The sequence below is a fragment of the Hippoglossus hippoglossus genome, chromosome 23, assembly GCF_009819705.1.
Source record: "Hippoglossus hippoglossus isolate fHipHip1 chromosome 23, fHipHip1.pri, whole genome shotgun sequence".
In the NCBI taxonomy this organism is placed as follows: Eukaryota; Metazoa; Chordata; class Actinopteri; order Pleuronectiformes; family Pleuronectidae; genus Hippoglossus; species Hippoglossus hippoglossus.
Genome location: NC_047173.1, coordinates 8,011,668 through 8,032,174, shown reverse-complemented (window position 1 = coordinate 8,032,174; position 20,507 = coordinate 8,011,668). Strand labels below are relative to the sequence as shown.

At 40.0% G+C, this 20,507-nt stretch overlaps 1 protein-coding gene across 2 annotated transcripts in view; it reads right to left on the bottom strand.

The window, feature by feature from the left end:
• Positions 1-489: 489 nt before the first annotated feature.
• Positions 490-20,507, bottom strand: part of ahcyl2b (adenosylhomocysteinase like 2b) — a 40,660-nt gene continuing 20,642 nt past the window's right edge. Inside the window, exons 1-17 of one of the 2 annotated variants that reach the window (XM_034578377.1) lie at positions 16,456-16,590; positions 14,986-15,094; positions 11,271-11,414; positions 10,670-10,770; positions 10,436-10,538; positions 10,191-10,285; positions 9,652-9,758; positions 9,212-9,328; positions 9,005-9,068; positions 8,402-8,490; positions 8,237-8,307; positions 6,981-7,075; positions 6,409-6,507; positions 5,456-5,524; positions 5,246-5,324; positions 4,475-4,595; positions 490-3,583 (exon numbers count right to left, since the gene is read on the bottom strand). In XM_034578377.1, coding sequence (XP_034434268.1) covers positions 3,577-3,583; positions 4,475-4,595; positions 5,246-5,324; positions 5,456-5,524; positions 6,409-6,507; positions 6,981-7,075; positions 8,237-8,307; positions 8,402-8,490; positions 9,005-9,068; positions 9,212-9,328; positions 9,652-9,758; positions 10,191-10,285; positions 10,436-10,538; positions 10,670-10,770; positions 11,271-11,414; positions 14,986-15,094; positions 16,456-16,506 — 1,521 coding nt within the window. In that variant the 5' untranslated portion in view covers positions 16,507-16,590 and the 3' untranslated portion in view covers positions 490-3,576. Of the gene's footprint in view, positions 3,584-4,474; positions 4,596-5,245; positions 5,325-5,455; positions 5,525-6,408; positions 6,508-6,980; positions 7,076-8,236; positions 8,308-8,401; positions 8,491-9,004; positions 9,069-9,211; positions 9,329-9,651; positions 9,759-10,190; positions 10,286-10,435; positions 10,539-10,669; positions 10,771-11,270; positions 11,415-14,985; positions 15,095-16,455; positions 16,591-20,507 lie in introns of those variants that run through there. The other variant, XM_034578376.1, reaches the window with a different exon arrangement.

Below are 20,507 nucleotides of genomic sequence, written 5' to 3'. Positions count from 1 at the left end.
TTGAGTGTGACCACATGGCAGGACAGCAGGGGAGCTCATGATGAATAATTATTCACAGATGACTCAAGTCTGACATAGATATAAAGCCAATAAAACTGATTGAATATTGATTTAAAATGTATATTGTGTTGATGGAGGTGTAAATTAGACATTTTTAGCTTTTACAGGGCAGAAGCAGAAACAGAAACATGGAGCTTATGATAAAATGTTCACATCTTGTTCTTTAAACTTTGTTGAATCCTGTGATGCAATTTGTGTGAGGAGTAAACAACATCTCACAGCTGATCTGTGCATGTCAGAGACGTTCCTGTGACTGTGGCTCTGACAGACATCAGCAGCTGCACACATGCCCCACCCCCTGGAACACACACACACATCAGTCCACTATTACAACACACTGGAACACACACTAAACATTTATGAGGACGAAGCAGGTGAGTAACTGTTGAAAATATTTGTGGAAATCAAGACAAAACACACACTGGTTACAATTTTTTACATCTTTATTCATTAAGATTACAGAATTTTGTAATTATTGCTCATCATCTACCATTATCACTTGCAATATTTAAACATAGGGTTCTTTTTTTCTTTATTAGACAACTTAAAACATGTTTGGGATTTTTGCCAGTTTGCACTGCATGAGGATTTACAACAATAAATACAGGAGTCGATTCTTCTTTTTCCTTCCTATACTTTTAAAGGTTGTCATACATGTATATAATAGGTATATATACACATATGATGCTGGTGTCGTCCCCCGCCCGCCCACGTTTTGGTCAGCTTACAACTGACAAAAACAAATAAAAACTTTATAAAATAAATGGTTTCTCCCCCTGACACACAGGCTAGGATCCTGAGGCAGCTGTTAACGAAGCAACCAAGGCCTACAAGAGAGGACGTGTACACACACAGACATTTATACACACTCACATACACACCTCAGCTTTCAAGAGGTACATTTACTCTTTAACACACTCAATGCAAAAAGAGGAAAAATAAGACTTAAGAACTACACGGACGACAGGTCACGCTTTGATAAGAGGGGGGAGTCTCAACAGCACAAGGTGACAGAAGTGCACAAACATCGGCAGAGTAGTGTTGAGGTCACATGGGCTGTGACACAGCATCAGGAATCGTCATGTGGGTGTGCAGCAGGTTTATCTGAGGAGCAGGTCTGTCTACACAGCTTTGAATTTAAAGGAATAGTTTGATATTTTAGGAGTTAAGCATAAAAGTGGAAGCGAGGGGGAAACTGATACTGCTTCTGACACCAGAATCTGTTCAGATCACTACATCTAATAAATTCTGAATGTTTTACTAATGCAAAGTGTAAAAATATCAGTTATCCCACAGTTATGTCACAGCTTGTTCAGCCTTCTGTAAAAACAGCTAACGGTCATTTGGACATTTTCTGTTTCTGTACAATTTGAGCAAATAATCTATTATTCAAATTAGTAAACTTATTAGCTATAGAGGTGCTGGTGGACATTTGTTATCACCATTTGCTAGCTGCTGCCCTCTATTTCCAGTCCTTATGCTAAGCTAAGCTAACTAGCGCTGCAAATTCAGAATACAGACACGTGTGGTATCGAGCTTCTCGACAAGAAAGCAAATGAGTAGATTTCCTTAAATGTCAAACTATTCCTGTAAAATGATATTACTCATGTCACAAAAGAAAAAAGATTGCATAAATTGTGTTGAAATATTTGTACTTCATTCCAGTCAAAGTATTTATTTTACTGGTAAAGCTTTTTGTGCCATTTTCACCTGTTCAAGACAAAATCAAATTTACTTCCACACACCATAACATTACAGCCGACAAACTGGTGTGCTTAAACAATTTGAAGCCTTTCAGCCGGAGCAGAGCCGGCGGGCGTCTCCCAGCAGGCCGGCACAGAACGGTTCAGGTGCAGTTAAGAGCCGGTGGCAGCAGGCTTCACTCGGCTGTCAGGTGAAATGACCGTCAGGATTTTCTAATTTCCTTTATCAGGTCAACCGGGAAAGAGCCGTCGGAGGATGACGACTGTGCAGCTCATTATAGAAGAAGGATCTAAGCCTTGCAGGTGTGAGGAAAAAGAAGAAACTCAAATATATTTTTGAGATCTTAAAAAAAAAATATATATACATTTTGAAAAATCCCTTTACAGGCAAATGCACATGAATTAGCAGAGAAGCTTGTTGTGTTTCTTGGATGGAAATAAATCCTGGTGGAATTCAGATTTTTAAAGATGAACCGATTCACTGTATCAGCGAGTACCAAAGAGTAGTGTTGCGTATGGTCAGTGCAGTACATCTACACAGCACCATACATTAAAGACAACCTGATTGAGGAAATCTGCGTTAGTACCGGACTGGCAACAGCTTGCTCCACATTTGGTTTGTGTTTTGTCACAGTTTTAAAAATCCAGGTTTTAAGTACATTTATCACATTTATCATCAGTACATTTAATTGCTTTATCTTTATGACGCATGTTGATTTCTTTACCAAAAGTTATGATATTAGATGGCGCAGGAGAGAGAAAGATAGAAAAATCGTAAGTTTTCCATATAAATATCTAAATATACAGTATAACCCTTGTAATGATCTGACAACCTGTCATGCTTCGATTACAGTATCGTCTCTTTGTAAAGGAAAAGACAAACTGAAAAAAGGTTCAGCGCTCACTAAGCTTGAAATACTTTCTCATGACTTCAACACTGGTGGAGTGTGAGCAGCTGGAGGCCGAGAGAGAAGCAGCTAATGAGATGGTTTCACTGGTCATACAAAAAAAAAAGAAGCAATAAACAATTACTACAGGCTGCTCGGAAAGAACAAAACCGCATAATAAAAAGTGTTTAAAAACAGATACGACAGTGAATCTCAATGAAATGATGAAATAAAAGACATATGATTGGACCCCGAGATCCCACCTAAACCCCGCCCTCGCAAATATTACACAAGAGAAAACAAAAACATAATTACAAGTAGAAAAGAAAGACGAGAAAAAAAAAAAAGGACAGGAAAAAGTGTCCGTCACTAAATCTTCAAAAGGTCACCTTCATTCACACAGATTTTTTTTAATCAAGTTTTTTTTTATATAGTATATATCTTTTTTAGCATCAATAATTTCATCTTTAATAGTTAAACAATAAAAGATCTGGCAATGGGGAGGGGAGGATGAAGGGGTTTACGTACAACTCGACACACAAATGAGCGTCTAAAGAGAACGAGATAGTGGCGGTGTGACGCCGAGCGGAAGGGAAGTAAAACATCTCCCAGAAGAAAACGACGCCGGGGGAGCTAGCTAGTGGCGAATGGCAGGAGCAGCTCCGCAGAGTTAAGAGTTAATGTAATTATTATTGTCGTCAAGCGTGAATAAATAAAACGGCCGCCATAAGCACGTGGAAATCCACTCCTCTCCGCCAACCCCCTTCTTCTTCAGGCTCGGTCGGAGCTCCCCCCCCTTCCTCCCCACGAATATAAAGCAAGTGTGTTGACTATTCTGTCCTCCTCTCCGTCCTCCTCCTCCTCCTCTGCAAGTCTGTGCGATTCATGGAGAATTGGTATTTCCATAGTCCGACTCCCACACTGGTTTAATACCTTAAAGACACAGAGAGAGGTTTCAGTCAGATTGGGATCATTACGCTTCCATGAGACAACCGTTAACAGATCACTGATACATCTATACATGCTATATAAAAGATAGGCGACATGACAGCTGCCCAATGTGAAGCCAAAACATCTGGATCGCCCCCTGATGGTTGGTTATAGTATAGGTCATAAACCCTGCCTCTTCCATGTTCGCAGATGGGACATTTTCAGCGTACATGTTAAGTAATCTTATCATTTAAAGTAGTTCTTATCACAATGATGTTTATTCAAGAATAGAATTTTCTTCTAAGTTTGGTTTTAATAAGTTATTTGATACAAATAAATAAAAAACCCACTGGAGGTGCATTTGAGGCTCTGATCAAGTCCACATCTTAATGAAGCAGTCAGTAAGAGATTTGGCTCATTGACGCTTGACTGACTAATGGATGTTAAACCCCATAAGTAACTCAACATGAAGTCAAAGACACTCTGGGACAGTGTATTTGGAGTTTAATTAGATCAACAGAGTGGTGACGATCTCACTGACTGCATCATGTCAAATACAGGAGTCTGAGCTTGTTTTAATATTGTTAAAATGATCATATTACATCAGATATATTGAATCTCATTTTCGGATGTAGCTACAAAGTAGTTTACATTAATAATGTAAACTATAATAATACATTTTTTAATTGAGAAACAAATTATTTAATAGATGGGATTCTAAACAGAACTGGATTTGATAAGAAACAGGATTTAAATTGAATAAGCAGATTCAACAGTGGATTCAGATTTGGTAAAATGTTGCTTAACCACAGATAATGTTATACACACTCAGAACAACTGTGATAATCTATTTAAAAGCTGTCCAGGCTGAGTGTGCCGAGGCGGTTTTCATACCTATAGTAGTTTGGCTTAAAGGGTCCGTTCTTGTTCAAGCCCAGATACTTGGCCTGCTCGTCTGACAGCTCTGTGAGATGTGCGTCGAACGTAGGCAGATGTAGGCTGGCCACATACTCATCTGGAGGGCGAGAGAGAGAGATAGAGGAGGAACATGTTAACATTCAGCAGGCGTGTGTGGCAGATTAATCATTCGAATGACAGAGGGAAGAAACTCTGAGATTCATCATCTCTCCATCTCTTTTCTGTCTTCCATCTCCTCACCCTCCTTTCTTCATCTCATCGTCTCTTTGCATTCCACCGCACATTCTCTCCATCATCTTTCTGTCAGTGTGTGTGTGATGTCACCGACAGGGTGACCTACATTTGCCTGCATGTTTGTCTGTACAATGCATGTGTGATGGCAAATGTGGCGGCCAGCATTGCACACATGCTGTGGGCTTTACGTATGCAGGACTCATTGTACTGTGAAGGATTTTGCTATCCAGGGAGACGACTCTGAGCTGAACAGATGAGACCGAGTGAGTCGTCTATAGAGATGAATGCAATAAGCCTGCAGGCTCTCTGCTGGGGCAAAAACAAACCCTCTGCAATCAGCTCCTCGCTTGGTGGCAATTTTAGAAGCCGACATGGTTATTCATCTCCCTGGCCTGATCGCTTACAGTGTTTATGTTATCTAACAGAGATTAAGACTTCTACATACTACTGTTCTTTTGTTTTACAGTATTATAAGTAGTCTTTCTTTGACACATCAAAGCCAGTAAATCTTACCCATCTTCTTGGGCAGCAGATAAACATCCTGCTTGTAGCGTCCCTCTGGGGCATTGTACAACTCTATCAGAGCCAGAGCCTGCACAGAAACACAAACAAGTGTAACGCACACAACATCTTAATGTTTTTTTCTGATTCTTCGATAAAAACAAAGCGAGTGCAAGGCAAAAGTCATGTGCAAGAGTGTAAATAGGACAAAAATAAATCTACCTGTGTCGTGGCAGTGATGGAAAGCACAAAAGTGGGCACAGTGGAACAGCTGAGGTTCAGCAGTCGACCCTGAAGAGGAAGGAAAAGTAATTTAAAGTTAGATTAAAGTTAGAGTAAATGAGGGAAGAACACTACTCTACTGCAAATAAAATGATTTAGCAGGAGAATTTCTATGTGAGAATCTTCTCTTTTCAAAGTTTAGAAAGTCAAAAATTCACTTAACCTCTCTTACATCTGACTTTGACCAGTTTACTTTTCCTCTATCTCTGTACGTTGCTGTGGTGCATCATTTTACACCAGCAGACACGACAGTAAAGATTAATTTTTTTTCTCTCCACAATAATAAACTGCAGCTGTCTGAGATGCTGCATTGCACAGAGACCTTGGTGGAAATCAAGTGCTGCAGAAGGTGAGGTAAAACTCACTGCAGTTATAAGAGGCACATTGTAGGACTGCAGTTGCATTTAAATGTGTGTATTTAATTGTGGAAAAAATACATTTTCTTTAGTCTCTCATGTTGTGTTGACCCTTGCATACTGTACACAAAGAGCCTCCACAGCTGAGATTCTCTGCTCAGACTTGTGTTTGTGGCTCATCTTTTTCTCAGGTTTAGCAATGAAATCTGTCTGTCTGCTTGTCCCTGTCATTCTGTCACAGTATGTAATACACACACATAGATTTTTTCCAACATGTGTCTACACAGGGGTGTGTGCGCATGTCTTCAAAATAATACAATTTCCTTACCCGTTTTTGTTGATGATTTTCAACAAAGTTCAGTGAACTTTTTAATAAATGTGACAGAGCATGACTCAACATGGAATTTGAGTTTAGTTGCAATGACTTGCGCTTTCAAAGTCCTGTGTGTGTGTGTGTGTGTGTGTGTGTGTGTGTGTGTGTGTGTGTGTGTGTGTGTGTGTGTGTGTGTGTGTGTGTGTGTGTGTGTGTGTGTGTACCTCAGCCAGCAGCACTATCCTCTTGCCATCGGGCCAGATGACATGGTCCACCTGAGAGCGCACCCTCTCCCAGGTCAGCTCCGGAGTCCGCAGGCTCGTCTACAGGGTGAGCACAACACCATCGACAATCATTTGCCTTAATCCATTTGTTTTCTCATTTCCGGACCAACGATCACCAATATTTTACTATTAGCCAAAAGCTGAGAACACATGTTTGGTCTTTTCCAGGGCGCAAGTAGCAGAGAACTGAGTCACGGCTTCCTCTCCTGTCTGAACCTCTTAAGTAAACACAAATATAAACAAGAGGGTCCTTCGGAGTGTGCATACCTACCGCCAAAGCCAACACCCTATCGCCATGTTGAAAAAAACCTGGCTCCACCCATTTCTCTGGATACGTTTTAATTAATTCTTTTTCAGGCCCCATCCCTCCACAAAATTTCATAAAAATCAGTTCAGTAGTTTTTGCGTCATCCTGCCAACTAATTAACAGACAAACGAACAACATAACCTCCTTGTCAGAGGTATTGAAAGAAAAATAAGCATTATTAAGTTTGTGTTGGCTGGTAACTGACTACATCGATCTCAGTGTTGGAGTGTCCCATGTTGCAGACAATGCAGCCGTTCTTCATGCGGTCCAGGTACTCTCTCACCACCACGTTCTTATTGCCTGATGGAGAGAGGGAGAAGGTAAAAGCAGGAAAGGTTAAAGCCATGTCTCTTAATGACAGCCGACGGACAGAGTAGGAGAACTGTGACTGTTTTATTTTTTTCCTCATTATTTTCGGTGATTTATGTGAAGTGGCTGCTGTGACACTCTAGTTTCCCACTGGGATTGAAAACTCTCCATCTGTCTATTCTTTCCAGTATTTTAATTATTTCTTATCATAGTGCTTAGACATTGTTAATTAAGTCTGACAGTGTGATCTAGTCTGAGTCTTTCACCTGCCTACGTAGTGCCTTTTTAAGTATCTGTGCATGTTTCTAAAATTACTAACCCTGTCATTTCTATCAAAACTACAGGGATGCTAAGAAATGAATTGCTAATAACTCCTTTTCTGTTTGAATATGTATCTTAAGTCACACATGTGTAAACTTGAAACATGCTAATGATGCATATCTGACTGTAAGGTGAAGAAAAATGTAAAGATAACGTCACTGACAGTTTTACTCCACATTCAACAAGATATTTTTATCATATATTTGAAGGATAACTGTGGGATTTCAACATTCTAGTGCTTATTATCACTTTGTGTCGCTATTAAAGATTATTTTGAACAATAACACACAATTAGCTCACTAGGGCTCCAATTAGCTTTCTGAAGTTGGGTACAAGCACTCTAATGAGTCGACAGTAATGGCGTCACCAGTATGTGACCTTATTAGAGCGAATGCTTGCCGGTTTTATTTATTTCACAGCACTTTGTAACTTTATTGGCAGATTCTTGCAGAAATACCTCATTATTCTCTTATTAATATCTTTCCTGTTCTACTGCATTTTCAGTCCAAAGCTTAAGGCCTGTCAGCAGAGACTCAAATAACTCTCTGCCCCAAATAAGTGTTAAAGACAAGAAGCTGCTGAGCTGAGAACGTATGTAGTGACCGCTGCAGACGGATGACAGCAGCTGAAACTGTCCAATCCTACTAAACCAACAGTGACAGAATAGTGAAATCCTCAATGTTTTAGGTGCATATAATGAAATCTGTTATTCTCTGTGGGTAAAAAATGCCCACGCAGCTGTTAGGAGGTGATTAGTCGATGATCTCAAGATCACACTGCAGAGTTTCTTATATATTTTGAGACAGAGACAAAGAGAGACCAGAACCAAACCTGTGCAGGTGATCACGATGTCCACTTGTCTGATTACTTCGTTCAGCTTCACCATCCTGAATCCGTCCATGCTTTAGTGAGGAGAAACACAATAAAGAGCATTAGACTAATGTGGTGCCAACGCCGACAGTGACTCATAGGAAACTCAAGAAAGCAGAGTCTCACCAGGCCTGCAAGGCACAGATGGGGTCGATCTCTGTGACGTAGACGATGGAGCCCATCGCTTTGAGGGCAGCACAGCAGCCTTTGCCAACCTAAAGGAAGAAAAGGATGAGATGTAATAATTAATAATGATAGATCAATAATCAACACCGGTAATTGTTAATTGGGTCCATTTGGAAATTCATCGTTTGTCATAAGTCAGACGGACAAACAACTACAAGACAACAATGACACACAACAACATCCACCACAAGGAAGAAACTCGACATAATCCAATACACAAAACACCAAAGATCAATACACATAACCTGAAGAACTCTACAGTGCATTATATAATAGCAATGTGCTGTATCATTCCCCACTGATGTTAAAGTGTTTTCTTTTCCAAGTTTATTCAGCAGTGCAATGCTGGTGGGGACAAACAATCTGCCAGCCTGGTTGGTTTGGAAGGACGGCACCTTGTACCGTCCACTTACTTTATGAAGAAAGCAAACTAGTATCTTACTTGTCTTCTAACCGACATCTAAATCTGTGCATTTTAAATAGTTTTAATGTGACATGTTAGTATTTCAGTATTATGTATAAGCCTGTATTAGTCAGCCTCACCTCTCCGTATCCACACACCACCACCTGTTTTCCCCCGAACATGACATCAGTGGTTCTCTTCAGGCTGAGGAGAGAAACACAAATATTTCACTGGCAGCCTGACATTTATTCAGACTGTGTGGAGCAGAAAGGAGGTGGATTTAATTACCCTGCAAAATGAAAATATAATATACATCAAACTGATTAATTTTTTTATTTTTTTCCCACCCGTCTAAGATGGACTCTCTGCAGCAGTAGAGGTTGTCGAACTTCTGCTTGGTCACAGAGTCGTTGACGTTCATGGCTGGGACACACAGCTTCCCTGCCTTGGACAGCTGATACAACCTACACATAAACAGTAATATTTTGAGAAAACATTGAATATTTGAACTTCAATATTAGTTATTTATTTTAGTTTACAGTTTAATTTATGAACAAAGCCATGCTGTAGTTGTGTAATCATACTGTGTGTTGATGGAGAGGATGTTCACCACTAGATGGTGCTGTTACCATATCAGAAACTGTGCGAGTGTGCATGAGTGTGTAAAAATGTGCTTGCACTATCTCATTTAAAATAATGAGAAGTGGTTTTATTGGCAAAGCACAGCGTTGGGTCAGACTTTTGCGATGAATAGGAGACAAACAAGGACAGGAGTGTGGGTTTGTACCTGTGCACACCGGTGACGCTCTCCTCTACGATGCCCTTGATCTTCTTGAACATGTTTGGGTATTTTTTATAAATCCAGTGAGTCAGGTCTCCGCCATCATCCAGGATCTGACACAGAAGCAGAGATGAAGAGGGGAAGAGAGGGAGAAAAATTAAGAGAAGATAGTGATGAAAATGAGAAGGAACCAGCTTAAAACTGAAACTAAAACTTGTGGATAAGCTCCTTGGTTAAATAAGACACTATTTCATTATTTCTGGTGTTTCTTTCTTCAAATGTATTCCATAAAATTATTGAAATAACTTATTTCAGTGCAGTCTTGAATGTCAAACAAATTTTATGGTTCACAAAATACATTTTTAAACATTAATCTCCTAAGGCTCCTTCCTGTATTTCTAGACTCAAAGGCAGGTAACAGCCACTATGTAAAATCTAGTTTTTTGGTAAAAATAGCAGGTGATGTGCCACTGTGGAAAGTAAATGAAAGGTAAGATGATTTTTGCATGCTTTAGCAGGCTTCAGTTAGAATGTAGATATGCTACCATGTTGGGTTGCCAGCCTTCCACGTTGACACAGCGATCGATGCACCACCAGAAGTCATCCTCTGACTCACCCTTCCATGCAAATACACTGAAACCTAGAAAGAGACAGGAAGCGTTTTAAACATAAAAGATAGAGTGGGACTGATAAATCAGACAGGAGGAGGAGGCGTGAATATTTTAGAGAGTGAAAGACAGGGGAGATGAAAAGGGCAGGTGTCACACACAGCAACTCCCAAGAGTCTCACCTCCCTCTGCCAGGGCAGCTGCTACTTCGTTCTGGGTGGAGTAGATGTTGCAGGCTGCCCATCTGCACTGAGCGCCCAGAGCTGACAGAGTCTCCATCAGCACCTGAAGGAAGAGAGGAGAGCGCCATGTTTAACTTTCTGTTGTAACTGCTGAAAAGACACTGTATTCACACTGTTTAGGCTGTGAATGAGTGTGTGTGTGTGTGTGTGTCTGTGTTTTTCATTCCTACTCACAGCAGTCTGGGCAGTGATATGGGTGCAGCCCACCACCTTGGCACCGGCGAGGGGTTTCTCCCCCTGGGCTCGCTTCCTCAGAGCCATCAGTGCTGGCATCTCTAAAAGAAAAAAGTAGATAAAGCAATCAGCTGGATGTGGATGGAGGGAATTCCCATCATTTAGTGTGTGTGTGTGTTTGTTTATTTGTGTGTGTTTGTGAATCTGTGAATCTGACGCTCCTTCATGATCTGTGAAGTAATTAGGGAATCATGTGTAATAATGTGTTGGGTTTTTACACCTGTGGTGGCAGGGGACATATGGTCACCCAGCAGTGTAGAGAGCAGATACACTCACACACGCAGAATACAATTTGACCCCAAGCTTGTGATACTGTATTTGTTATGTCTAAACTAATGTTTATATCTGCTGCATCAACAAGAGGAAAATGTGATTAAGTAAAATGTAAACACACAAACATGACATATGAAACGTGACTTGAACATCACTTTGTTTTCAACACTATTTTCGACAATGCTTTATCTGATCCTCACTTTATTTACACTGCTTACCCTCATGTTTTCTGTTTGTACAATAAGCTGTGACAAGATTTTTCCTTTACCTTGCTCAGCGATCTCGATCTCTCTGCGTCCGAAGTCGGCCTGTTTGATGTTTTTGATGCAGAAGTCCCCATTGCCCTTGGAGTTCTTCTGCTGTTTGTCCCGAGGAGACGTCTCATCATCGGAGCTGTCTGTGTATGATGCCGCTGAAAGACAGACACGCAAAATGTAATCATCAGTATGTCAGGCACATCCTGGTGCAATATAAAGTTTGTTTTTCAAAAGCTACAACTAAAGATAATTTCATCATCCATTAATCATTTTATCAATAAATCTCAGAAAAAGTAAAAACACCTTCGGCAGTAAAAACTTTTACTGCCGAAGGTTAAAAATGTTTTTTCCGACTACTCGCCCAAACAGCAAAAATGTTGTTGCTATGTGCAGGAAAATAAAGCTTAATTTGAGAGATGACAACCAGCAAATATAAACTGATTACTCAATTATCAATTATTAATCTTGTGCAGTTTAATTTTCTGTCAATAGACTAATCCAAAATTCCACAAATCATTTCAGCTCTTACATTTTTATAAACACTTTAAACAGGATTTTATTTTTTCCTCACACGATTCTTTTATCCAGAACTTCTAGGTTTCACATTCAGAACAAACAATGTGCCTTTGGTTTCTTTATTGTGAGTAAAGCTTGTGCTTTTTCCAACCCACAGATTCTTCACAGCAGCGAGTTTAACTGATTATGAAACTGTGGGAACAATTTCCTCCAACAGAGCAACTGCAGCCTCTTTTCAATAGAAAGAACAAATGTGATTCCAAGAGGAGTGTCAGTGCACCTGTTGAGATAGAAACAGGAGTGTCATCAGCATACAGGAGCACATTGATACTAACACTGTGCGCTGGTTCTGCTTTTGCAGAGCAGGTACACGATATGATCGTGGACCAGAACCACATAAAACATGGGCCTTTACCGATGCTGTACTTAAAGGTTAAGTGTGCAAGATTTAGGTGAAGGGTTCGAAATTGAATATAAAATAATCCTAATGATGTTTTCACTGCAGTGTTTCATCTATTATCGTACAAATTGTTGTTTTCTTTATCCTAGAATGAGCCTTTTATATTTACATCAGGAGTGGGTCATCTCTACGGAGGACGCAATGATTTTTACAGCAGCCCAGACTGGACAAACTAAACGCCTTTTGAGTTTTTATGACAACTGAAGGCTTCCACTGGCTCATGTTTGGAATGGGAGGGTGAGGTGAGGAGTATTCAGCTGCAACATGCAACTTCACCACTAGGTGTCACTAAAACACACTGAAAAAAAAAATCTGGTAATAAATGTATCATTCCTAAAAAAATCTTCTTTTAAAATCTTGCATCCATGCTGCTAGCAGGAGAGGGGGATAATGCGAGTTGTGGGTGTTAAGGGGGGGATGTACTGTAACTTCCAAGGGATACTGTGACACAGCCAAAGACAGTGTGAAGGTAAAGGAAAAGAAAATCACAACCGGGAGGATTTATTATGTCTTTTTCCAAATACAGAAAGGTTTTATATACCTATAGAAGATAAAGGGGATCATAAATAACCCAAGACAATGAATTTAATGTAATATTTGGTCTCAGTTTGATACTTAAAAGCTTCTTAGGATTCTCCCTTTTAACAATATGGCAACTACTTTGATCATATCACTCTACAAATCTTTACAGCTTCGCGTTAAACAAATGTGAAATTAATGGTCTTGGGAAAAGTGCTGCTGGTGTGTTCTCTGTGCTGTGGGAACCATCAGAGAAATAAGGAGCACTCGGGTGAAGGATTTATGGGAGAAGACAGGCAATCAGCAGAGAGGGATGAGAGGAAGAAAAAAAGAAAGCTTGAAACAGAGAGTTCAGAAGAAGGGGGATGAGACAGTGGGTCAAACAAATGTCTGGAAATCGTTTAATATTGGCAGCATTGATGACTCTTGACTCAAATTATAATGGCTGCTGTTAATAGTTTAAACATAAGAATTCCACAGTGGAGTTGAAACTGAGCTTGTCAAATCACTGAGTGACATAATGCAGAATAAGTGCTCTCATCACCCTTGTAACATGTAGGAAAAAAAAGCTCTCATGACCAGAGAGAGGAGATTTAGTCCAGGGGAGAGGTTACATCATAATTTAGGCCCGTTTTCTAAGGAAAATATGTAAGTAGATTTTAGATTATCGTAACATTTTATACATACAAGCTTCAGCTTCAACCCTGAAACTGTTGGACGTGGTTTCACATTCTGCTTGAAGATTTGTTACTGGCGATTGGTCTTCTACCCCCTTACATCACCTCACCACTGTCTTTTAATGTGTGCTCTTATTGAATATGCTCAAATGACACTGCAGGCGCCAACTGATTTCACTCAAGACCGTAAATCCAGTTTTTCTCATCATGGAATAACATGCAGAACAATCTAAAGCTCCACTCATTATAATCCTAAAGGTAATGTAAGTTTTTTTAATCTCACCTTATTTTACCTGCAGCTGCTCTTAATTTAATCAATTCTTTTGTTATGGATTAATTTTAAGTACTGTATTCTTTTCCTAAGGCTTTTACATGTGTTCTTGCTTATGCTATTTTGCTAATTTTACTGTTTCTTATTTGTGTTTTCTTGATGTCCTGAAATGTTTATTTTCTGAACTCAGCTATATTATAAATAGGATCTCTACAACAATGTATTCCACAGTTAAAATAAAGCTTGAATTAATGAATGACAAAAGGGCCATGTGTCTTCATTAAACAATGAAGCAATATTTTTTTCTTTTCTTGTTTTATTCCTGAAGTAAAAGAAACAAGGTTGTTTTTTCAGCTGACCCTGATTGGTGTCGCATGCCTCCAAAAACATGCAGCAGCCAGCGAATGTGCCGGTGGCAAGTCACAGGACCAAAATATTTCATCTTGTCTAAGTAAGAGTACTCAGAATACTTTTTTTAGAACCCTTAACCCGAGGGACCGATTATGGCTCTCCACTAATACTGACTCAGAGTCCATTTGTCCATCTGCCATCCATCTGTCTGTCCATCATACTGTGCCATGAGTAGAGATGCCGTCCAAACAGTATCAAACACAGATTAATTCATTATGCTAATGGTGCCATTGGAAGCCCCGTGCACTCTGAGTGACCCTGATGCACGGCAGGAAGTCAGAGAGCCTCCAAATACGAAGCAGCTTATGCGGAAAATAAACATTTGCTATAAACTCTGCTGCTCTTAGAGAGGTGATGAATAGAAGGGACGGCAGAAGGGTTAAGAGGAGAGTAAGGAAGTGCAGAAGTGGAGAGGAGAATTATTTCAGACTGCTCTTGGTGCCGTTTAACTTTTTCTCAAAACTAAAACAAATATTTTCTCTGGTCGAGTTTGACATTTTGGAGAATGCAGCAGGCTTATTCACTTTCCTCTAGTGAATAGAGACTCCACTGGTTGCCTGGAGCCTTCATCATTTTTTTATGGATTGATGGAAAAGTTTATAAATCTGTGGTGCACATATGTATGTATCTTTAACCTTCTAAAGTCATAATTAAGACCGAGGATTTGTGTCACTCATGCCATTCAATTTCACCCAATACATCAGCTCACAGTCTTTCATTTTCCATCTTCAGTCTGTACCTTTGATGTTGTAAAAAAAAAATTTAAAAAAAAGTGTAATGGAAACATGCCATATCCACCGGCATGTCTGATAAGTAGCTACAGGGATTGAGCAACAGGGAGAGAGTGTGTGTGTGTAAATGTGTGCATTTACCTGAGCTGTAGCTGTCTGTGGAGGACTGGGAGATGGAGCGGGACAGAGAGCGCCGGCCGATCTTGGACGGGCGCTTGTTGAACTCCTGTTTCTGGTCGGCAAACTGGATCTGAGGGAGAGAGCAGGAGATCAATACTCAGTTTGGATTTTAACAACTTGACCTTGACATCGTGAAATTTCAAACCAAAAGAAGGTGCCAGGCTTTGTACACTCACATGCCCATATCCTGTATAATAGCACACAGTGTGGTTATATATTAACAAGGTTATGATGACACTTTAAAATTCCATGACCATTAAAATCAAACTTTGACTTCATCTTTAATCTTTTTCGAGTCGGGTCATGATGCATTTGAAGAGATATTTTTGAAAAACTGTTTTAGAGATAATGAATAATAACAAAGAAGCAGATAGTAAACAGAAAAGATATATAATTACACCCCAGTCTCTAAGAAAGGAGACCAGCTTTGATTTCACTCCCACTTTTAACAGATAAAGACAATGAGGCGATTATCAAGCAGCGACAAGGCCAGACGAGGTTTGACAGTTCATCTTGGTCCTGTGAAATGAGTGGGAGGTGATTGGCTGTTCACTGTAGTCAGCCCACTGCACGGATAATGATTCTATCACACTGTTAATCTTATAGCCGTTACATCAGAGCCGATAGTCTGGTGCATCATAATTTATGTGCTGATAATATTAGAGTATGAATGGCTGATACATTACTGCAATAAAACCTCTCAACAAGAACAAAACATGGTAGTGGGGGTGTAATGAAGAAAGAAAACACTAATTTGTGTTTTGTCTTTCTTTCATCAGTCTCAGAAAAGTTGTTGAATAATGCCCACGGATCAGCAAATCATTGTCAAGATATGACTTGGAAAGCGAGAGATTCTGTCAATGCCAGGGTCTTATGACGGAGGTGTTGAAAAGCTTTATGGGGTTGATTAAAAAGCGCCAGAACAAGTGTCATTCCTCGCTCAAAAAGCTCGTCCTTGAGTGCATGTTTTCAGGTTTTTATCAAAGAGAGGTTACAAAACAATCTGACATTAAGACACAGCCCTCTGTGCGCTTGTACGTCAAACGACAAGAGGCGTGTGGGTGTCTTCATTCACTCGTTCTCTCAATGTGCAAGGCACTGTGTGAATGACACAGGGCAGAGCTGCTGTCCAATCAAATCTGACAAGACTGAGACATGTGAAATCACTAACACGATGAACCACTTTCTCATTTCTGGATTTTGCTTCTTTTTTTTTTTTTACAGTTCTGTGATCTCCTAACATCCCATAATGAAAATGTGGACTAAAGCATCAACACCTCTCCAAACAGACATAAAAAGACATATTACACAGAAACAGGGAAAACTGTTATGTTCTTAGCCTCCAGAGCCTCCTGTCACAGCATCATCTTCCTGCAACCCGCAGCAAATCCAGATTAATCCGCCCTGTCTTCCATTCTCTCCTCTCCTTACCTTTTTCACACAGGGCTCTCCTACTCCCCCATCCTTTTTCTTCTTCAGCATTGCCAAATGTGCATATGTGTGTGTGCGATGCAAGGCTTAGTGCAGTGAAGGGACCTCATCATTCAAGGTCTGATCATTTCATAGGCTGCTACACCTCTTCTCCCTCAGCCACTTTTTGGCCTCCGCTTTCTCTTGCAATCCAGCTCCAACTGGTCCGACCATGCGCCAACAAACACAATACAACAAATTGTTTTCCCCTTCCTTTCTCCCCCCCCCCCGCTCTCTCTCTCCTACCTCTGTATTCTTGTTTAATTGTTGATTGTTCGAGAGATTGGGATCCTTGAATTGCTGGTATCAAAACTGAAGCAAAGCTTTACCCCAGTTGACCCTGGTTATTAAGTGCAGCGCTGGAAGGACTGGTTATTGAAAAAGTGATTGAAAACTACTGGGGAGGTTTAACTTTATTAAATACAATTAAACAACAAAATCACTCGATTGTGAATAAGAATGAAGATGGTTTTATAACCATGCATCTCTTTCCAAGAAAAATCAGCAGTGACATTTTATACAAAAATATATATATATATAAATCTATCAGAGGAAGCATGGAGGTCCTGAAGATGTCTAGACGTGTTGCTAAAAAAGTAGGATGGGACTGAATGGAGCTGTTGTACCAAATGTACCATCAACTGTTATTGAAAGGCCTTTTTATCCAGAAGCAAAAGTGCGATAGAGTATTAGGGCCATGTTAAAGAAAAAAAAATTCATAGATTTTGGGAGTAAAGTATTTACAAGAACAAAGTCATAATGTAATGAGAACAATGCCATTAAATTATGAGAAATAAATCGTAATTGCGAAGAAAGTCACAACATAATCATTAAATCAAAGTCTTCATACTTGAGGATTTGTGAAATCTATGCTAAAGAATAAATTAACAAGATGTTCCACATTTCTCATTATAATGCAGGCTAATCTTCTGATACAACCCCTGGAAAATGGCATGTTGCCTAATATTAGGACTTTATTCAAGTAATATTATGAGGTGGTCCGAATTTTCCAGCCAATAAAAGAGTCCTTGCAAATGGCTAGAGATCAAAATACAGAGAGATAGTTCGTCATTTATGAGCGGCTGATGGTGCTAATGAACCCTGACCTCTATAAACAGGCTATAATAGCTCCATTGGTCTCTTCTGGCTTATCGGATGGAGGTTAGATGACGGGCTTTAGGAGCTCAGAGTTGCAGTAAAGGATTGAGGGTCATTTTTGGGAGCTCAGGGGGAGGGGATCGAGGGGGCTTACGAGACGTTTTTGGGGAAAAGATTACCACAGGTTAGCTCAGGCCTTAGAACAGAGGGTGCTGCCAGTGAGAGTGACACAGTGGTTTGAGCAAGTGAGAGGAGGACAGAGGTAACACATGCTGTTTTCACCCTTTAGGTCTTTCTTAACAAACATTACATTCTTATAGTATCTAGATATAAATTCTGATGGCAACAAGAAATTTGATTTTTATTCTATGGCTGATTCTTGCCAAGCAAAAACAGATTTTCCAGAATTATAAAAATTGCCTATTACAGCATACATGGGTGACATAACTACTTACAAAAATGAGATGCAGACTTTGTCAGCAGGTTTTTGGTCATTAATCTGTATTACAACTTGCGGCAATGAGACTTCATTACTGCTGTTTTACCTTAAGTTATCCAGGATTTGTTATTTTAATCATATCAGATTGTGACTGATGCTGACGTCATTCATAAAGACAACACAGTGTAGGGTTGTAATCTGCAGGAACTTAATCATATAATACCAATTGTTTATAGAACTGACATGACATGAGGCTCAGAGAGATTCATTATGTAACAAAAAGCCAACAGCAACACTCTGCTCCTGTACTGGTCGGTAAAGTGCTACCTAGGAATAGGTCTGCATGACTCAGCAGCTGCTGGAAAAATCATTATGTGGAGCTCATTCAATCTGTTGAAAATGTAGAGCAGCTGGAGACAGCAATGTCCTTATGTCAACCAAGAACCTGTGGATATTTACCACATCACATCATCTCTCATGTTCAAGTTTAACTAGAATCATCACCCTTTGGTTTTATGCTTCCACCAACAAGTGCAGTTTCCCTCTACATGTATTACTTATTATTTTCCAGACACTAAAATATGCAATTGTTGACTATACTGACATGGTGTTGCTGATATATCACTTTCACAAAAACATCACTTCATCTTGAATTCCGGCAAACAAAATCAAATCCAAATACAGCCCATGTGAAAGCTTGTATAAAATATGAAGAAGTTTTCCTGAAATGTTGTGGTTACAAGACCAAAATGTGATTTATAAAAGGTCAGAGTGAACTTGACCTTTTCATCACCAAATTCAAATTAGTTCTTCTTTGTATGAAATCTGAAAGGAGTCCAAGGAGGTGCTCCTGAGATACTGTGTTCACTAGAATGGGACAGACAGACGGCCATACAGGCGTACAAAATTATCAAGCCGAAAAACATAATGCCTCCGGCCACTGTCTATCACCTGCACGGAAGCATAAAAAACTGGCAAAACTAGAATAGCATTCAGTCGAGCAAATACCACCGCCAAGGCGCCAAATTATATCTAGCTGCACCAAATTATACACACAAATGTCAACAAATGCCCCATCGTGCAATGATGAAGAAAGTGATTGAAAATTCCTGGATCTGCCCCCTGATCAGAACCAAAAGTTTATGCGTTCTTCCCTGACCCATACTGCACCCCTCCACCAAGTTTCATGTTAATCCCTACATTTGTTTTTCGTTTGATCCTGCTGAAAACATACCCGCCTTTGTGGAGGTAAAGATCCACTGGGCTGGACACATGAATATCACTTTTTTCTGTCAAACTTTTCTTCTCCATCAGTCTCTTTCCGATGACTGTCTCTTTTTTCCACCTTCATTTTTTGACGTTTACGATGTTCCATTTGGTCTCCGTCTCTCTGACCTTGCAGTGCACACACCTTTACATTATGGATGGCGACTGATTGGGAGGCTAATGACATGTGAATAATGAATGTTAATTCAATACTAGGGCACATGGGAGCTAACCCAGGTCTGCCTCCATCGTCTCATCTGTGTGTTTGTGAATGTGCTTCACATATAAATGTGATTGCAGGGAACCAAGAGAATGAGTTAGTCAAACTCAATTCAGAAGAAGAAAAACAGTAGTGACCAGAATACACAAGTAACAGCACAGGACAGAGGGTGAGTGGGATACTGAGAGGGAAGCCAGGTCACTCTGAAGAGCACTGTTTTGTTTAGCAAGGATGACTTGGACAGCTTTTTCACACTTGTTTTAACGCCAGAAACACCATGCAGAAGCAAGTACACCACACTGATAATGGCTAGGGAGCAACAATTACAAATGGTGCTCTTTTGAACAGCAGAACTCAAAGTACCAAAAACGAAACACCAACAAAAACACAGACTAGACTTCTAACGGATTTAGAGTTAGGTAAAAATGTTCCAAACTATGACATTTCTAAAAGGAAACATGACCTGCACTTGGTCCAGAAGAGGAACTAAGTGGTTTGATCATACAATAAAAACAGAAGTTTAATAAATTCACACCATCATGTGATAGTCGTTTAATATAACTGTCACTTTTTAAAATAGTATCAATGGGCTCTTTTCAGTCAGGATTGTGATGCTATTGAGGAATTTTTATGTTAGCTGGAGGACAAGTATAAAAATGATTTTTCCATTTTTGTTTTGGAGTGAGGTGGTGATGGTTTAACAGTAATAATCTGAATATGTGTTAATCTTCCCCACTGACATTAGTAGCATGCCAACTCTCCGGAGGGGATGGTTTTGTTCTGTTCTCGTGCTGGGACACTATGTTTCAGGACAGGGTGAATCCTGAGCAGAACACGATCAACAAGCTTGCTGAACTCCATGGGAGCTGTGATGCAGGATGGAGAGAACACCGGAGCCGGCTCGGTGAAAAAACAGATACCCCTCTGGACGAGAGTGAAAGGAAAGCAAACAGGCGCAGATGTACTCCAGCAGAAAATGGGATGAGAAAG